Source organism: Ranitomeya variabilis, chromosome 1, assembly GCF_051348905.1.
Source record: "Ranitomeya variabilis isolate aRanVar5 chromosome 1, aRanVar5.hap1, whole genome shotgun sequence".
NCBI lineage: Eukaryota > Metazoa > Chordata > Amphibia > Anura > Dendrobatidae > Ranitomeya > Ranitomeya variabilis.
The window spans coordinates 1,100,667,353-1,100,684,881 of NC_135232.1; the positions used below are offsets into that span (position 1 = coordinate 1,100,667,353).

Consider the following 17,529-nt stretch of genomic DNA (forward strand, 5'->3'; position numbering starts at 1 on the left):
ACACCATAGGTGCCTGACCCCATAATATATATATCCATCAGTAAAGATATTTCTCATTTACATGCACTTATATGAGGTGGGTGCATGTTGAATGGAGAACCTAAAGCTGGGACCCGCACCAGAATGGAAAAGTTGTGATTCCTGTTCAAATAGCGGCCCATGATTGCTGCCGCTCTATTCAATTTCCATGGGACTGTCCAAGATGTATCTGAGCAATCCATTTTGTAATCTCTGACGGTCCCCTAGAGATTTAATTATGTGGCAGCATATAAATGCAGCAACTTATTAATTCAAGTGTGGAACACAAGCCGCCTTTCCTGGTGGTCATCTGGATCTTCACCAATTTGGTACAAGTAGCCAAAATTTATTTATTTTGTGTTTGATGAAAGCAAAAACGAAAAAGTGGGATAAAAGGAGCCAAGGCTACGTCCCCCAGTACAAAAAAACTGTGGATTTTCTGCTGCATACTTGCTTGCTGAAAATGCGCTTCGTTTTACAGTACTAGTGTAGCGCTCCAGAGTCCAGGTTGCTGCAGTAATGTCATTCTTCCATCAGGAGAAGTGGTATTACGTCTGATGGCACTAAAGGAGTTCATCTTTCCAGGTATCACGGCATCACAACACTGTTCACACTCCAATCCACCAGGGGGAGCCATGCTCCTATCTAGTAGGGCACTCCTCACAGAAGGGTAAAACTGGTGGTTTGGATAGAAAGTGAGTCAGACGCTGGCTGGGCTTTGCCCAGGCAACGCCTGCCAGGCAGACAGGGGGAAAAGGAGGAACATCTGAGCTGCAGACAGAGGATCCCTGTCAGGGGTGGGATCCTGACAGAGGTCTAGCACGAGAGAAAGTCACGGAGCTGCGCCTGCCCCACGTGCGGCAGTCTCCTAAGAAAGGACAAGAAAGGAATTGTATTGTGGAGAGTGAGAAACGAAGTCACAGCACAAGGAGATAAAACAGGGAGGAGTTCTGCCCTGGGATCGGCAGCCTCCTTCTGAGGCACGTATTACGTAGGAACACCGAGGGAGTAATAGACTCACGCTTTACTTCAGAGACCGGCAGGACAGTCAATTCCAAGTTGGCTGCCCGACCTGAATACCTAAGAAGACACGGTGGCAAATTGTGGGGGTCGGGGCGTTTCTAGTGTCCCTACAAACAAGCCCCAGGCTATCCCAATCATACGGGTTGTCCTATCCATACCATCTGGGGGACAGAGAGGAAGAAATAACATCAAGAACAATTACGAGAGTTGTGAGGACTATCCCGTGGTGCTCAGCAGGGAGGTACTACAACACACAGGCGCTAGTAGGAAGGCTACTGATTTCCACCTGGATAAGGGAACTCTGGATGTGCCTTCGGACTGTGCCTGCCCTGTGATCAGTGCTCTGGACTGTGGATGCTGAAGCCTTCAGTAAAGGTAAAGAGACTGCAACCTTTGTGTCCTCGTTATTCACTGCGCCTTACATCGTCCACCATCACCACCTACACACCTGGGAAGCCCTGGGCACATACTTCACCTGTGGGAAGGTATACCATCTAGCTGCCATTCCATCACCCCTGCGGACCCCTAAGCAGCGTCGGTCACCCTGACCGAGTACCACAGGTGGCGTCACGAACACCGTACAAACTACACCTTTAATTGGGCGCCCCTCAAAGGGCCACGGACCGGGTTGGGCCACCGTGACATACACCGAACCGAAGGACCCGGTACCAAGTACCCCATTGCCCTTAACGTGGGGGCGCTCCAAATCTTGGCGTCACAAACAGGATCTACTTAAGCCTGAAAATCGGGTCATGTGCGCCTAAGAACTGTGTCAGGACTGTATTGGAACTGTGATTTATTGCAAAGACTGTGTGTATTGCCATTTGCCACCAAAATTTCCGCCAAAACTGCCGCCATTACAGCATCATGTGGCGTGCAGGAGGAATGGGGCGAGTCGTTGTGGGAGTAACTTGGAAAAACGGCGCGAAAGTAGAGCCAGCCCCTCACAGATACTACTATGTCCGAGAGATATGTCCATCGACAAGAAAGGTCCGCCTCCTAGTCTGGGATGGTGGAGGAAGGAGGAGCAAGGATCACTGGACGCCACGAGGCAGAACCTGGCTGGCAACATGGGGAGCGGAGGTCACCCGGAAGAGGGGGAGAAAACCCGCACCAGTCCCAGCCAATGGGAGCCGAGTGAACCCTTACCAGGCTGCGTGGACCAGGAGATCCTCAGGGCGGAAGTGGAGGAACTATGCCGTCAGCTCCGGAGCCTGTGTCAGTGTGCGGCCGCCACCAGCGAGGAGCCACGACTGTTATGGTCTGGTGGCCTAGGAGCAGCATGAGACGTACCCTGGAGAAGGTGGTACCTGTACTGACCACGGACCCTGAACTTAACACCGCAACTAGAAGTAGCCGTGGGATGTTCCTGACACTCCCTAGACACCTCGTCACAGCCGGAGGACTAAATACCCCTAGAGAAAGAAACAGAAAAACTATCTTGCCTCAGAGAAATTCCCCAAAGGATAGACAGCCCCCCACAAATATTGACGGTGAGAGGAGAGGGAATTAATATACACAGACTGAAATCAGGATTTAGCAAAGGAGGCCATTCTAGCTAGATAGAAAAGATAGGACAGAGTAGTATGCGGTCAGTATCAAAATACTAGAAAATATCCACCACAGAAAATACAAAATCTCCACATCTAACTAAAGATATAGAGGGTATATCTGCATCTCCAGAGATACCAGCTTGGATGAATAAGTCCTTATACAGACCAAGCTTGACAAGACAAAATATAAAAATGCACTAACTATAAAGCCCACAGCATGTGGACTGCAAAAACAAAGCCAGACTTATCTTTGTAGAAATGAACTGCCAAGCAGGAGAGACCAAGCAGAGAGGTGAATCCTCCAGGAACAATGGACAACTGGCACTGACTAAAGGGTGGAACAAAACTAAATAGCCCAGAGAAATGCATTAAGTGGACCCACCTGATGAAATGCTGTGATTGAAGACAGCAGCGCTACCACTTATAACCACCGGAGAGAGCCCAAGAGCAGAATTCACAACAGTACCCCCCCCCCTTGAGGAGGGGTCACTGAAACCTCACCAGAGCCCCCAGGCCGATCAGGACGAGCCAAATGAAAGGCACGAACAAAATCGTCAGCATGAACATCGGAGGCAACAACCCAAGAATTATCCTCCTGGCCATAACCCTTCCATTTGACAAGATACTGAAGCCTCCGCCTCGAAAAATGAGAATCCAAAATCTTCTCAACCACATACTCCAACTCCCCATCAATCAACACCGGGGCAGGAGGATCAACAGAGGGGACAACGTGCACCACATATTTCCGCAACAAAGATCTATGAAAAACATTATGGATGGAAAAAGAGGCTGGAAGGGCCAAACGAAAAGACACAGGATTAATAATCTCAGAAATCCTATAAGGGCCAATAAACCGAGGCTTGAACTTAGGGGAAGAAACCTTCATAGGAACATGACGGGAAGACAACCAGACCAAATCCCCAACCCGAAGCCGGGAACCAACACGCCACCTCCTGAGACAACACCAAATTGTCCACCACATGAGCCCAAATTTGCTGCAACCTGTCAACCACAGAATCCACCCCAGGACAATCAGAAGGCTCAACCTGCCCTGAAGAAAAACGAGGATGAAAACCAGAATTGCAAAAGAAGGGCGAAACCAAGGTAGCAGAACTAGCCCGATTATTAAGGGCAAACTCGGCCAATGGCAAGAAAGCCACCCAATCATCCTGATCAGCAGACACAAAGCATCTTAAATAAGTTTCCAATGTCTGATTAGTTCGCTCGGTTTGGCCATTTGTCTGAGGATGAAATGCGGAAGAAAAAGACAAATCAATGCCCAGCCTAGCACAAAAGGCCCACCAAAACCTAGAGACAAACTGGGAACCTCTGTCGGACACAATATTCTCCGGAATACCATGCAAACGAACCACATGCTGAAAAAACAACGGAACCAAATCAGGAGAGGAAGGCAATTTAGGCAAAGGTACCAAATGAACCATCTTAGAAAACCGGTCACAAACCACCCAGATGACCGACATCCTCTGGGAAACCGGAAGATCTGAAATAAAATCCATAGAAATATGCGTCCAAGGCCTCTCAGGGACCGGAAAAGGCAAAAGCAACCCACTAGCGCGGGAACAGCAAGGCTTAGCCTGCGCACAAGTCCCACAGGACTGCACAAAAGAACGCACATCCCGTGACAAAGAAGGCCACCAAAAGGACCTACCAACCAGTTCTCTGGTAACCAAAAATCCCAGGATGGCCAGCCAACACAGAACAATGAACCTCAGAAATCACTTTACTAGTCCATCTATCAGGAACAAACAGTTTCCCCACTGGACAGCGGTCAGGTTTATCAGCCTGAAATTCCTGACGAGCCTGTCGTAAATCAGGGGAGATGGCAGAAAGAATCACCCCTTCCTTCAGAATACCGACCGGCTCAAGGACCGCAGGAGAATCAGGCAAAAAGCTCCTAGAGAGGGCATCTGCCTTAACATTCTTAGAACCCGAAAGATACGAGACCACAAAATCAAAACGAGAGAAAAACAGGGACCATCAAGCCTGTCTAGGATTCAGCCGCTTGGCAGACTCGAGGTAAATCAGATTCTTATGATCGGTCAAGACCACAATACGGTGCTTGGCCCCCTCAACCCAATGTCGCCACTCCTCAAATGCCCACTTCATAGCCAACAACTCACGATTGCCGACATCATAATTGCCTTCTGCAGGCGAAAACTTTCGAGAAAAAAAGGCACACGGTTTCATCAAGGAACCATGAGAATTCCTCTGAGACAAAACGGCCCCTGCCCCAATCTCAGAAGGGTCAACTTCGACCTGAAATGGAAGAGAAACATCCGGCTGACGTAACACAGAAGCAGAAGTAAATCGGCGTTTAAGCTCCTGAAAGGCAGAAACCGCCGCAGAGGACCAATTCGTCACATCAGCGCCTTTCTTCGTCAAATCGGTCAGGGGTTTAACCACACTGTAGAAGTTGGCAATGAAACGGCGATAAAAATTAGCAAAGCCCAAAAATTTCTGAAGGCTCTTCACGGATGTGGGCTGAATCCAATCATGAATGGCCTGAACCTTAACTGGATCCATTTCTATAGATGATGGAGAAAAAATGAAGCCCAAAAAAGAAACCTTCTGCACTCCAAAGAGGCACTTAGACCCCTTCACAAATAAAGCATTATCACGAAGGATCTGAAATACCATCCTGACCTGTTTCACATGAGATTCCCAATCATCGGAAAAAATCAAAATATCATCCAAATATACAATCATGAATTTATCAAGATAACTCCGAAAGATATCATGCATGAAGGACTAAAACACAGATGGAGCATTAGAGAGCCCGAATGGCATCACAAGGTATTCAAAATGGCCTTCGGGTGTATTAAACGCAGTTTTCCATTCGTCACCCTGCTTAATACGAACAAGATTATATGCCCCTCGAAGGTCAATCTTAGTAAACCAACTAGCCCCCTTAATCCTAGCAAACAAATCAGAAAGCAAAGGCAAAGGGTATTGGAATTTGACCGTGATCTTATTCAAGAGGCGATAATCAATACAGGGTCTCAAGGAGCCATCCTTCTTAGCAACAAAAAAAAAACCTGCTCCCAAAGGTGAAGATGGCCGAATATGCCCCTTCTTCAAAGACTCCTTAACATAACTCCGCATGGCAGCATGTTCTGGCACAGACAGGTTGAAAAGTCGGCCTTTAGGGAACTTACAGCCTGGAACCAAGTCAATAGCACAATCACAGTCCCTATGCGGTGGAAAGGAACTGGACTTGGGCTCATCGAATACATCCTGGAAATCTGACAAAAACTCAGGAATTTCAGAAGAAGGGGAAGAGGAAATTGACATCAAAGGAATGTCACCATGAACCCCCTGACAACCCCAACTAGTCACAGACATAGATTTCCAATCTAACACCGGATTATGTACCTGTAACCATGGGAAACCCAGCACAATAGCATCATGCAAATTCTGCAACACCAGAAAGCGACAACCTTCCTGATGGGCTGGCGCCATGCACATGGTCAGCTGTGTCCAAAACTGAAGTTTATTTTTAGCCAACGGTGTAGCATCAATACCCCTCAAAGGAATAGGGTTCTGCAAAGGCTGCAAAGTGAAACCACAATGTTTGTCAAATTCTAAGTCCATTAAGTTCAAAGCGGCGCCTGAATCCACAAATGCCATGACAGAAAATGACGATAATGAGCAGATCAGGGTCACAGATAACAGAAATTTAGGTTGTACAGTACTGATGGTAACGGAACTAGCTATTCTCTTTGTACGCTTAGGGCAATCAGAAATAACATGAGCAGAATCGCCGCAGTAAAAACACAACCTATTCTGACGTCTGAATCCTTGTCGTTCAGCTCTAGACAAAATCCTATCACACTGCATAGGCTCAGTACTCCGCTCGGAGGACAACGCCATAGTGTGCACAACTCTGCGCTCGCGCAAGCGCCGATCAATCTGAATGGCCAGAGACATAGAATCACTCAGACCAGCAGGCATGGGGAACCCCACCATAACATCTTTAACGGACTCAGAAAGACCCTTTCTGAAAATTGCCGCCAAGGCATCCTCATTCCATTTAGTCAGCACAGACCATTTTCTAAATTTCTGGCAATAAGATTCTGCCGCTTCTTGACCCTGACACAGGGCCAACAAGGTCTTCTCAGCATGATCCACTGAATTAGGTTCATCATACAATAACCCTAGCGCCTGAAAAAAGGTGTCTACATTAAGCAAAGCCGGATTCCCAGATTCCAGGGAAAATGCCCAATCCTGAGGATCGCCACGCAGCAGAGAAATGACAATTTTAACCTGCTGTATGGGATCACCAGAGGAACGTGGTTTCAGAGCAAAAAACAGCTTACAGTTATTTTTAAAGCTCAAAAATTTGGACCTGTCCCCAAAAAACAAATCAGGAGTTGGAATTCTAGGCTCTAAAACCGGAGTCTGAACGAAATAATCGGAAATACCCTGTACTCTAGCAGCAAGCTGATCCACACGAGAGGTCAATCCCTGAACATCCATGTCAGCGCCAAACTCCTGAGTCACCCAGAGGTAAAGAGGGAAAAAAAACACCACAGACTACAGAAAAAAAAATGGCTCAGCACTTTCCTTCCCTTCTTTTGAGAAGCAATTAACTCATTGTGGGCCAGTTGTACTGTTATGATCTGGTGGCCTAGGAGCAGCATGAGACGTACCCTGGAGAAGGTGGTACCTGTACTGACCGCGGACCCTGAACTTAACAACGCAACTAGAAGTAGCCGTGGGATGTTCCTGACACTCCCTAGACACCTCGTCACAGCCGGAGGAATAAATACCCCTAGAGAAAGAAACAGAAAAACTATCTTGCCTCAGAGAAATTCCCCAAAGGATAGACAGCCCCCCACAAATATTGACGGTGAGAGGAGAGGGAATTAATATACACAGACTGAAATCAGGATTTAGCAAAGGAGGCCATTCTAGCTAGATAGAAAAGATAGGACAGAGTACTATGCGGTCAGTATTAAAATACTAGAAAATATCCACCACAGAAAATACAAAATCTCCACATCTAACTAAAGATATAGAGGGTATATTTGCATCTCCAGAGATACCAGCTTGGATGAACAAGTCCTTATACAGACCAAGCTGGACAAGACAAAACATAAAAATGCACTGAACTATAAAGCCCACAGCATGTGGACTGCAAAAACAAAGCCAGACTTATCTTTGTAGAAATGAACTGCCAAGCAGGAGAGACCAAGCAGAGATGTGAATCCTCCAGGAACAATGGACAACTGGCACTGACTAAAGGGTGGAACAAAACTAAATAGCCCAGAGAAATGCATTAAGTGGACCCACCTGATGAAATGCTGTGATTGAAGACAGCAGCGCTACCACTTATAACCACCGGAGGGAGCCCAAGAGCAGAATTCACAACACACGTCATCACCTCAGTCTGCGGAAAAGGAGGCCGACGCCGGAGACGCCACGGAGGCAGGTAACGACATCGACCCTGCTCGGCTGACCGAAGGACCCCTGCTTATAGACGTGGACTCACCCCCGCCACGACCACCCGGATGGGTGTGTATCCGCATCGAATGCGAGAGGCCCTGGGAGACTCTAAAGACCGCGGACGTCCCATTTCAGCCCACCAAGCAGCCTGTAAACCTCCAGGGGGAGTGGATGACGTTTAAGTGGACCCGCGCTACCACCAACCTGATCGGGTTCCCCGGAGAGGCTCAGTCGGAAGGAGAGAGCATTGAGGTCATCCACCAGCGGGACTATCGCCAACAACTACGCCGGCAGGAGGAGGAGTGGGCCAGAAAGAAGGAACTTATGCGGCTCCACCCCTATGGGAGGTTGAGCCGCATATTCATGACTGTAATCGGCGGCTCCACGTGACCGCTCATACAGTAGAAGGTGCGGCCAGTACAGGACACTGCGAGGGAGGCGGGTGAGTATTTTAATAACAGCGGGCGGGCGCACAGGGGGTGGGAGGGGGATGGGGACATGGATCTTTGTTAAACACGAGAAACTAAAAAAAAAAGGATTATTCATATCTTCTCTACAGCAAACGCTGCTGCAGAGAAGATATGAATGGCGGCTTCAGCACCATGTGGGGGGACAGCGCTTATCTCTAGCGCTGTCTCCTACACGGTGCGTGTGGTACCCAGTCGGCACACGGGCGGCGCACATGTGCCACACTGATGTGCCACAGAAACGCACGGGCACACGGACACGGATAACTCCGGTACCGATTTTTCCGGTACCGGAATTATCTGGACGTGTGGGACAGGCCTTAAACAAACTTGGAAACTAATGATGTGATTATTTGCCTTACCTCAGAAAGGACTTGGATTCTCTCTTAAAGGTAATGTTCACTTGTTGCACTTAGTCAAAACATGATAGTGTTGCCTTAAAAAGTTAGATAGTAATAATGTTTATACATAGTAATAGTATGTAGTTAGAAAACTAGTGATAAGAAATGTTTGAAAATGTTGAGAGTAAAATGTTTAATGATGTACTGTAAATAAAATTGAGGACAAGAGGAAGTTGGAAGAAAGATACGGTCTAGCCTGTAGTGGAGGTGAAACCTGTTCTGAATTTCAACAAAGTGAACCCGTAGGGGTTAGTGAGTCCTCCAGAAAGCCATAGATAGATGGTTAGTAGACTTTGCACTTAAGGTACCTTCACACTGAACAACTTAACAACGATAACGATAGCGATCCGTGACATTGCAGCGTCCTGGATAGCGATATCGTTGTGTTTGACACGAAGCAGCGATCAGGATCCTGCTGTGACATCGTTGGTCGGAGCTAGAAGGCCAGCACCTTATTTCGTCGCTGGATCACCCGCTGACATCGCTGGATCGGTGTGTGTGATGTATTCACTTGTAACCAGGGTAAATATCGGGTTACTAAGCGCAGGGCCGCGATAAGTAACCCGATATTTACCCTGGTTACCATTGTAAAAGTAAAAAAAAAAACACTACACACTCACCTTCTGATGTCTGTCACGTCCCCCGTCGGCGGCTTCCCTGCACTGAATGTGTCAGCGCCGGCCGGCCGTAAAGCAGAGCACAGCGGTGACGTCACCGCTCTGCTTTAGGGCCGGCGCTTACACAGTGCAGGGAAGCGGACGCCGGGGGACGCGACAGACACCGGAATGTAAGTATGTAGTGTTTTTTTTTTTACATTTACACTGGTAACCAGGGTAAACACCGGGTTACTAAGCGTGGCCCTGCGCTTAGTAACCTGATGTTTACCCTGGTTACCCGGGGACTTCGGCATCGTTGGTCGCTGGAGAGCTGTCTGTGTGACAGCTCTCCAGCGATCACACAACGACGAAACAGCGACGCTGCAGCGATCGGCATCGTTGTCTATATCGCTGCAGCGTCGCTTAATGTGACGGTACCTTTAGAGAAGAATAAAGAAATGTTAATTTATCGTTGAGATAGCAATTAGTAATTAATAGATAGAGTACCTGTATGGGTAATTGCGTTAACAACTGTTTCCAATCTGCTTTGTAAATATGTTCTTGTTTGTAACGTTCAAGTGTCCTCACCTCCCATAAAGGGAAGCACTGTTAAATTAATTTGTTTTATAGCATTTCAAAAAATTTGTATGTCTTTTGATAACCTGTAATTTTTGCTTTCTTTTCCCAGTCCCGGGGGAACTGGATTTAACGGGGTGGGAGTGCAGCACCCCAGAATCCTGGTTGCTGCAGTGATGTCATTCTTCCACCAGGAGAAGTGGTATTACGTCTGATGGCACTAAAGGAGTTCATCTTTCCAAGTATCACGGCATCACAACACATTTCACACTCCAATCCACCAGGGGGAGCCATGCTCCTATCTAGTTGGGCACTCCTCACAGAAGGGTAAAACTGGTGGTTTGGATAGAAAGTGAGTCAGACGCTGGCTGGGCTTTGCCCAGGCAACACCTGTCAGGCAGACAGGGGGAAAAGGAGGAACATCTGAGCTGCAGACAGAGGATCCCTGTCAGGGGTGGGATCCTGACAGAGGTCTAGCACGAGACAGAAAGTCACGGAGCTGCGCCTGCCCCACGTGCGGCAGTCTTCTAAGAAAGGACAAGAAAGGAATTGTATTGTGGAGAGTGAGAAACGAAGTCACAGCACAAGGAGATAAAACCGGGAGGAGTTCTGCCCCGGGATCGGCAGCCTCCTTCTGAGGCGCGTAGCCGGTGGCCGGAACACCGAGGGAGTAATAGACTCTACGCATTACTTCAGTGACTGGCAGGACAGTCAATTCCATGTTGGCTGCCCGACCTTAATACCTAAGAAGACATGGTGGCAAATTGTGGGGGTCGGGGCGTCTCTAGGGTCCCTACAAACAAGCCCCAGGCTATCCCAGTCATACGGGTTGTCCTATCCATACCATCTGGGGGACAGAGAGGAAGAAATAACATCAAGAACAATTACGAGAGTTGTGAGGACTATCCCGTGGTGCTCAGCAGGGAGGTACTACAACACACAGGCGCTAGTAGGAAGGCTACTGATTTCCACCTGGATAAGGGAACTCTGGATGTGCCTTCGGACCGGCAGGATTCTGCCTGCCCTGTGATCAGTGCTCTGGACTGTGGATGCTGAAGCCTTCAGTAAAAGTAAAGAGACTGCAACCTTTGTGTCCTCGTTATTCACTGTGCCTTACATCGTCCACCTACACACCTGGGAAGCCCTGGGGACATACTTCACCTGTGGGAAGGTATACCATCTAGCTGCCATTCCATCACCCCAGCGGACCCCTAAGCAGCGTCGGTCACCCTGACCGAGTACCACAGGTGGCGTCACGAACACCGTACAAACTACACCTTTAATTGGGCACCACTCAGAAGGGCCATGGACCGGGTCAGGCCACCGTGACATACCCCGAACCGAAGGACCCGGTACCGAGTACCCCATTGCCCTTAATGTGGGGGCGCTCCACTAGCATAGTACATGAGATTTTAAGAAATCTCACTCACATGTGAAAAACATTTCTGCAGTGTAAATTGACAGGAGCTGCAAATTTGTTAATATAAGCTGCAGATGTAGATGTAGATGTGAATTTCAGTCTTTGCAAATAGATAAATGTGTGTCTCCCCGCTCCTTCGGTATAATAATATGTGCAAAAAAGAATACAGCTACTGCAGAAAAATCTATGCGATTTCGGGAAAACTCATCCCCACTGTGCATTTAAAGACTCTGTTTTTGGTGCATTTTTTGCCTTTTAGGTTTCTATGGAAAAATGCAGAATTCCAGCATTAATTCATTAAATATGCATTATGAAAAAAAAAACTGCTGCACAAGAAATGCATAAAAAAGTGGAAAACGCATTAAAAACAGCAGCAAAAATCCAATCAGAAGAGTAGATTGCTACTGTGTATTTGTGCCGTCATCAGCAGAAAATAAGCAGCTGAAAAAAGCAGAGTTTTTGCTCATCGGCACATGGTGTAAAAATCACAAAAAATGTTATACTGTTTGAAAAACAGGCAAAAAAATAAATAAACACAGCGGACGCAGTGATAAATCGGCTGCAATGTTGAGCCCGATGCTGCCATCTCCTCATTATGATTGACAGCTGCCTGAACACATCAGCAGTCAGCTATCATGAGTCAGGGAGGTGGGGAAATGCCTTGTTTTTGGAAAAAAGTGAATTGTGTATTAAAAAAGGGTTTCCCGGTTTTGGAAGATCCCTGTCCTCCAGCTTTGACTTGTTTTTAAAAAATCAAACTGTGCTTTACTCTCCCTCCCCAGATCCAGCCCTGAGTCTCCGGTTCTGTTCTCAGTGTCTGCTATGCACTGCTGACTGTTATTTCCTGCAGAGACAAATCCCGGCAAAAAGAAGTGATAGCGGTCTGTGCAAGATGAAGAAGAAAAGTGAAGATGAAGGACTTCACCTTTAGACGTCACTGGTGAGTCACTGTATCACATGTACATGCACACTTTATACTTTATACAGAGATTCTGTGTATAATGTCACTGGTGATCACTGCTAGCACTGAAATCACGTTAACACCGCTGCAGCCAATCAGTGGCTTTGCCGGAGTTGACGGCACAAGCTGCTGAGCTCACTGATTGGCTGCAGCGCTGTCACATCATTAGCACTGCAGACAATAAAGGACACCGGAGCAGCATCAGACCCGGGGAATATAATATAATTGAGGGCAGCCGATTTAGTAACGCATCTCCATTGCATTATCGATGTGATCCTTCCATGGAGATGGCATTATGTGATTCCTCACGATGCTCACAGCTATATTAATGTTATGGCACGTACCTTCAGAAAGATGTAATCATCCTGTACAGTCAGAGAACTGCGATCGATGTCTCCATTGAACTGAACAGTTCGTGTTTTGTCAGAGCAGTTCTGAATCTGGCATGTCACATATCGATAACCTGCGGAGCGGAATCAATAGTGGAAACATTAAGTATCTGGAAGTGACGAATGGTGTTTTCCACAATATAAATATTGACTGCTTTTATTTGCAGATAGGATGAGATGTGGGGTAGCGAGACGGCGCCGACCACTGCCAGACGAATATATGAAGATATGAGTGTGGTGCATCTCGCCAAATCTACGGAGCCAACTTCTACTGGAGCTATGATCATACACAACCTCAAAAGCTATAAATCCCTAAATGTGTCTTCTGAACGTCCAGACATGCGCAAAGCTCCTCTGAAGCCAGCCATAACATGGAAAGAGGGCTGACTAGTCAGGGGCAACTAACACCCCATTGCCTTGTCAAAGCCCTCATTAGCATAGGAAATGAGGGCAATATAAATGCTTTTTTTAAACCTTTTTACAGAAAAATGTTATACAGGTATGTTTAGGCAGAAAGTTTGCTCATAAATAAGTGAATGATGCTGTGTTGCAGGGCATGAGGGACCTGACAAGTTCCTTTTAATTACTGTATGGGGGCAAGAGAGAGGAACATACATTATTAGTTTATGGTGGCAAAAGGGGACATTATTACTGCTGTAATATAATTTACTTTTTTGGAGACTGTTTTCAATGGGGGGAACAAAAAGGTGTCCTGTTACTGTGCAGGGTGGCACTATGTCACTTTTTTTCCTCATCTGGAATAGTGTAGAAGTCAGGAAAAATGTGGGGAATGTGCTCTGGAAGAGATCAGCTATAAATGACTGCTATTTCCTGCAGAGACAAATCCCAGCAGGAAGAAGTGATGGCGGTCTGTGCAAGATGAAGAAGAAAAGTGAAGATGAAGGACATCACCTTTAGAAGTCACTGGTGAGTCACTGTATCACATGTACACGCACACTTTACACTATATACAGAGATTCTGTGTATAATGTCACTGGTGATCACTGTATTACCTGTACAATGACACTATGTACAAAGCACCTGTGTATAATGTCACTGGTGATCCCTGTATTACCTGTACACTGACACTATATACAGAGCTCCTGTGTATAATGTCACTGGGGATCACTGTATTACCTGTACACTGACACTATATACAGAGCTCCTCTGTATAATGTCACTGGTGATCACTGTATTACCTGTACACTGACACTATATACAGAGCTCCTGTGTATAATGTCACTGGTGATCACTGAATTACCTGTACACTGACACTATATACAGAGCTCCTGTGTATAATGTCAATGGTGATTACTGTATTACCTGTACACTGACACTATATGCAGAGCTCCTGTGTATAATGTCATCGGTTATCACTGTATTACCTGTACACTATATATATACAGGGCTTCTGTGTATAATGTCACTAGTGATCACACTGTATTACTTGTTCACTATACACTATATATAGAGCTCCAACGTATAATGTCACTGGTGATCATTGTATTGTACCTGTACACTATACACTATATACAGAGCTCCTGTGTATAATGTTACTGTTGATCACTGCTCCGTGTCTGTGGCAATATATGGTTTGGTCATGATGTGGCGGTATTTGTTCTTTGCATATGTAGTCTGGTCACAGTGTGGTGGTATTTCTCCCTTGTATGTGGCATTATTTGGTCACTATATGGTGGAATATGTAGTCCAGTCCTGGTGTGGCGGGATTTCTCCCTTTTATGTGGTATTATTACAACTTCTTTTTAACTAAGTAACACCTTTAATGCAGACTACTGCAATTGTACATTCCAGTTATGGTGGCGCACAGTAGATGTGCAGGAGCCACTTGTGTTTTACAGTTCATGCTCCACTATAATGGGGATAACAGCTAACAGGTATTTGCATATAACTGTAGGGTGGGCTCCAAGAGTCAAATCCCCCTGTGGGCCCCAGACACCCCAGTCCGACCCTGCCTGGGGCCGTAATAAACGTAGGGTAAAAAAAATACAAATTAACACTCATCTCTCCCTGACCCTCATCTTGTCCATGCAACGTCTCTCTGGGTCACTGCAGTCTGCATTTATAGGCTGCCAGTTTTCTTCTCACCATGAGTCCTATTGGGTTTTGGGTTGATGTCTTACAAAGTCATAATGCAGAAAGTAGCGTGAAGAAGTCCGGTGGCCTATGAGTGAAGACTGGACTGGAATGTTAAGGCAGGGCGTTGCACTGATTGGGTTTGCGCAATTTTCTCGAACAAGTGCTATCTTTGATTTTCATAATTTTCTTAGATAGTGCTTGTACCCGTGATTTTCTTTGGGGCTGAGCACATATCTGATTCTTTCCTCAGACCAAGTGTTTAGCGGAAAAATTGGAGACATGTCCGATTTTAATCTGGATCAAACTCCGACCAGAATAATCGGACAGTTTTTCTTCGATGTGGAGACCCTACCCATATAGTGATGGCCTGGGGAGATTATTTTTAATCCCCTCTCCCGAACCTTTTGAATTCAGTAAAATGGCAGGAATCGCCAAAAGAAATAAAAATAAATCAGAATCTGGCAAATCTCAACTTTTGCAACAAAATGATTCGCTCATCTCTAACTGTAGACAATTCTGTCAAAACCGAGAGGTTTGTCCAACTTTCTACTAATGTGTACAGGTCTAGAATTAGTTATAATGACAAGCGTCATCACCGAGACCAGATGTGAGTCATTCGATTGACAGCTAGAACATTTAATTTGTACCAGAAGGGGGCGCTACACAGGAAATGACTGTGATCATGTTACACGATGTGCTGTATTTAACATATGTGAAATGAATGGACTCACCTCCGTCTGTATCTTGTATCTCCATGTGGACCAGACCTGGATCTGCATCTACTCCAGCAACAGACCTGCAGAGACACAACAGAACCGTGTACATCACCTATAGCCTTGCACTTGTTATTAGGAAATGTGGATGATATTTATTCCAGCAAACACGTATCAGCTCCACTACTGATGTGCAAATGTTCATAGTAATTTACCAATCAGGACATTCACCAGCAAACATCTGCAATGTAGGAGCCATATGGCCTTCAGGAATAAATTGACCATACAGACTATTTTCTGCTGCTGTTGTGAAAGCAGAATTTTCAAGTCAGTGGTAGGATAGATAGATCGATAGATAGATAGATAGATAGATAGATAGATAGATAGATAGATAGATATGGGATAGATAGGTAGATAGATAGATAGATAGATAGATAGATAATAGATAGATAGATATAGATAGATAGATATGGGATAGATAGATAGATAGATAGATAGATAGATAGATAGATAGATAGATAGATAGATAGATAGATAGATAGATAGATATGGGATAGATAGATAATAGATAGATAGATAATAGATGATTGATAGATAGATAGTTAGATAGATAGATAGATAGATAGATATGGGAATAGATAGATGGATAGATAGATAGATAGATAGATGATTGATTGATTGATAGATAGATGATACATACATAATAGATAGATGATCGATAGATAGATAGATAGATAGATAGATAGATAGATAGATAGATAAATAGATAGATAGATATGGGATAGATAATACATAGATAGATAATAGATAGATAGATAGATAGATAGATAGATAGATAGATAGATAATAGATGATAGATAGATAATAGATAGCTAGATAGTAGATAGCTAGTAGATAGATGATAGATAGATAGAAGATGCTATGTCTTTGGAGAGTCCATTGATGTTTGCAATTGGTCCAGGTCGCCATACCTGACCATGTAACAGGTATAATTTCCGGCAGCTAGTGATGTGCTCCTTACTCGAGATTTCGGAGCATGCTCGGGTGTTCTCCTAGTATCTTGGGCGTGCTCATAAATTATGTTTGCGTCCCCCCCACACTCACTCATCACTACTGACAGCCCCTTTATTCTCTCTCAGGCTCCCAATTAGGAGCAGATTTATTCGGATTACTCGCCGTGTTTCAGTAATACCGGCAATGATGATGCTAGAAATGATCCTTATTACATAGTGAGACTAATTATTGCTTCATTCATTACACAGGTAAATATCCTGGAGATCCCACTTCCCCCCAGATCCGCGGAGCTGACGCTCATCCATAAAGCAACTGTTGTTCTGAGACTTCAAAGCTTGAAAAACACCAAACGCTGTTTCTTCAGAGAGAACAATCGCGGGTAAAGTCTCAATAATAAGGCACAGCAGAAAGTAATTATTTTAATACCTGGCCTAGTGAAATGTATTCCACAATCTTCGGTTTCCTGTACTTTAAGCCAATTTATCAAGTCAAAAACACAAAGCCATACTGAGGCTAGAATAAAGCCGGCAATGTGTAATTAATGCCGCATAATGAATACAAGATTAGATCACCAATACTACAATAGTCTCTCACTCAGAAAGGGAAACTCGCCCAGGAACATAAGAAGATAGGGAAAAAGTCTTATATCTTCTGTATATAAGCATCACTGAAAGCAATGCATCAATGTGCGCGGAGAAGTCATTAATGCCCAACGGGGGAGGTATAATACAGCACAGAATTCATGGCTGGAGATACATAATAAACCTTTACATGGAATAATATATGCCATTTTTTGTATTTTATAGTCTGAAAATAATGCTCAGCAAATAATTGT

General features: G+C 45.4%; 1 protein-coding gene across 3 annotated transcripts in view; it reads right to left on the reverse strand.

The window, feature by feature from the left end:
* SORCS2 (sortilin related VPS10 domain containing receptor 2) overlaps nt 1-17,529 on the reverse strand; it is a 1,081,958-nt gene that overhangs the window by 218,254 nt on the left and 846,175 nt on the right. For all 3 annotated transcript variants that reach the window (XM_077280087.1, XM_077280089.1, XM_077280090.1), the window contains exons 6-7: nt 15,699-15,763; nt 12,826-12,944 (exon numbers count right to left, since the gene is read on the reverse strand). In XM_077280087.1, coding sequence (XP_077136202.1) covers nt 12,826-12,944; nt 15,699-15,763 — 184 coding nt within the window. The remainder of the gene's footprint in view (nt 1-12,825; nt 12,945-15,698; nt 15,764-17,529) is intronic.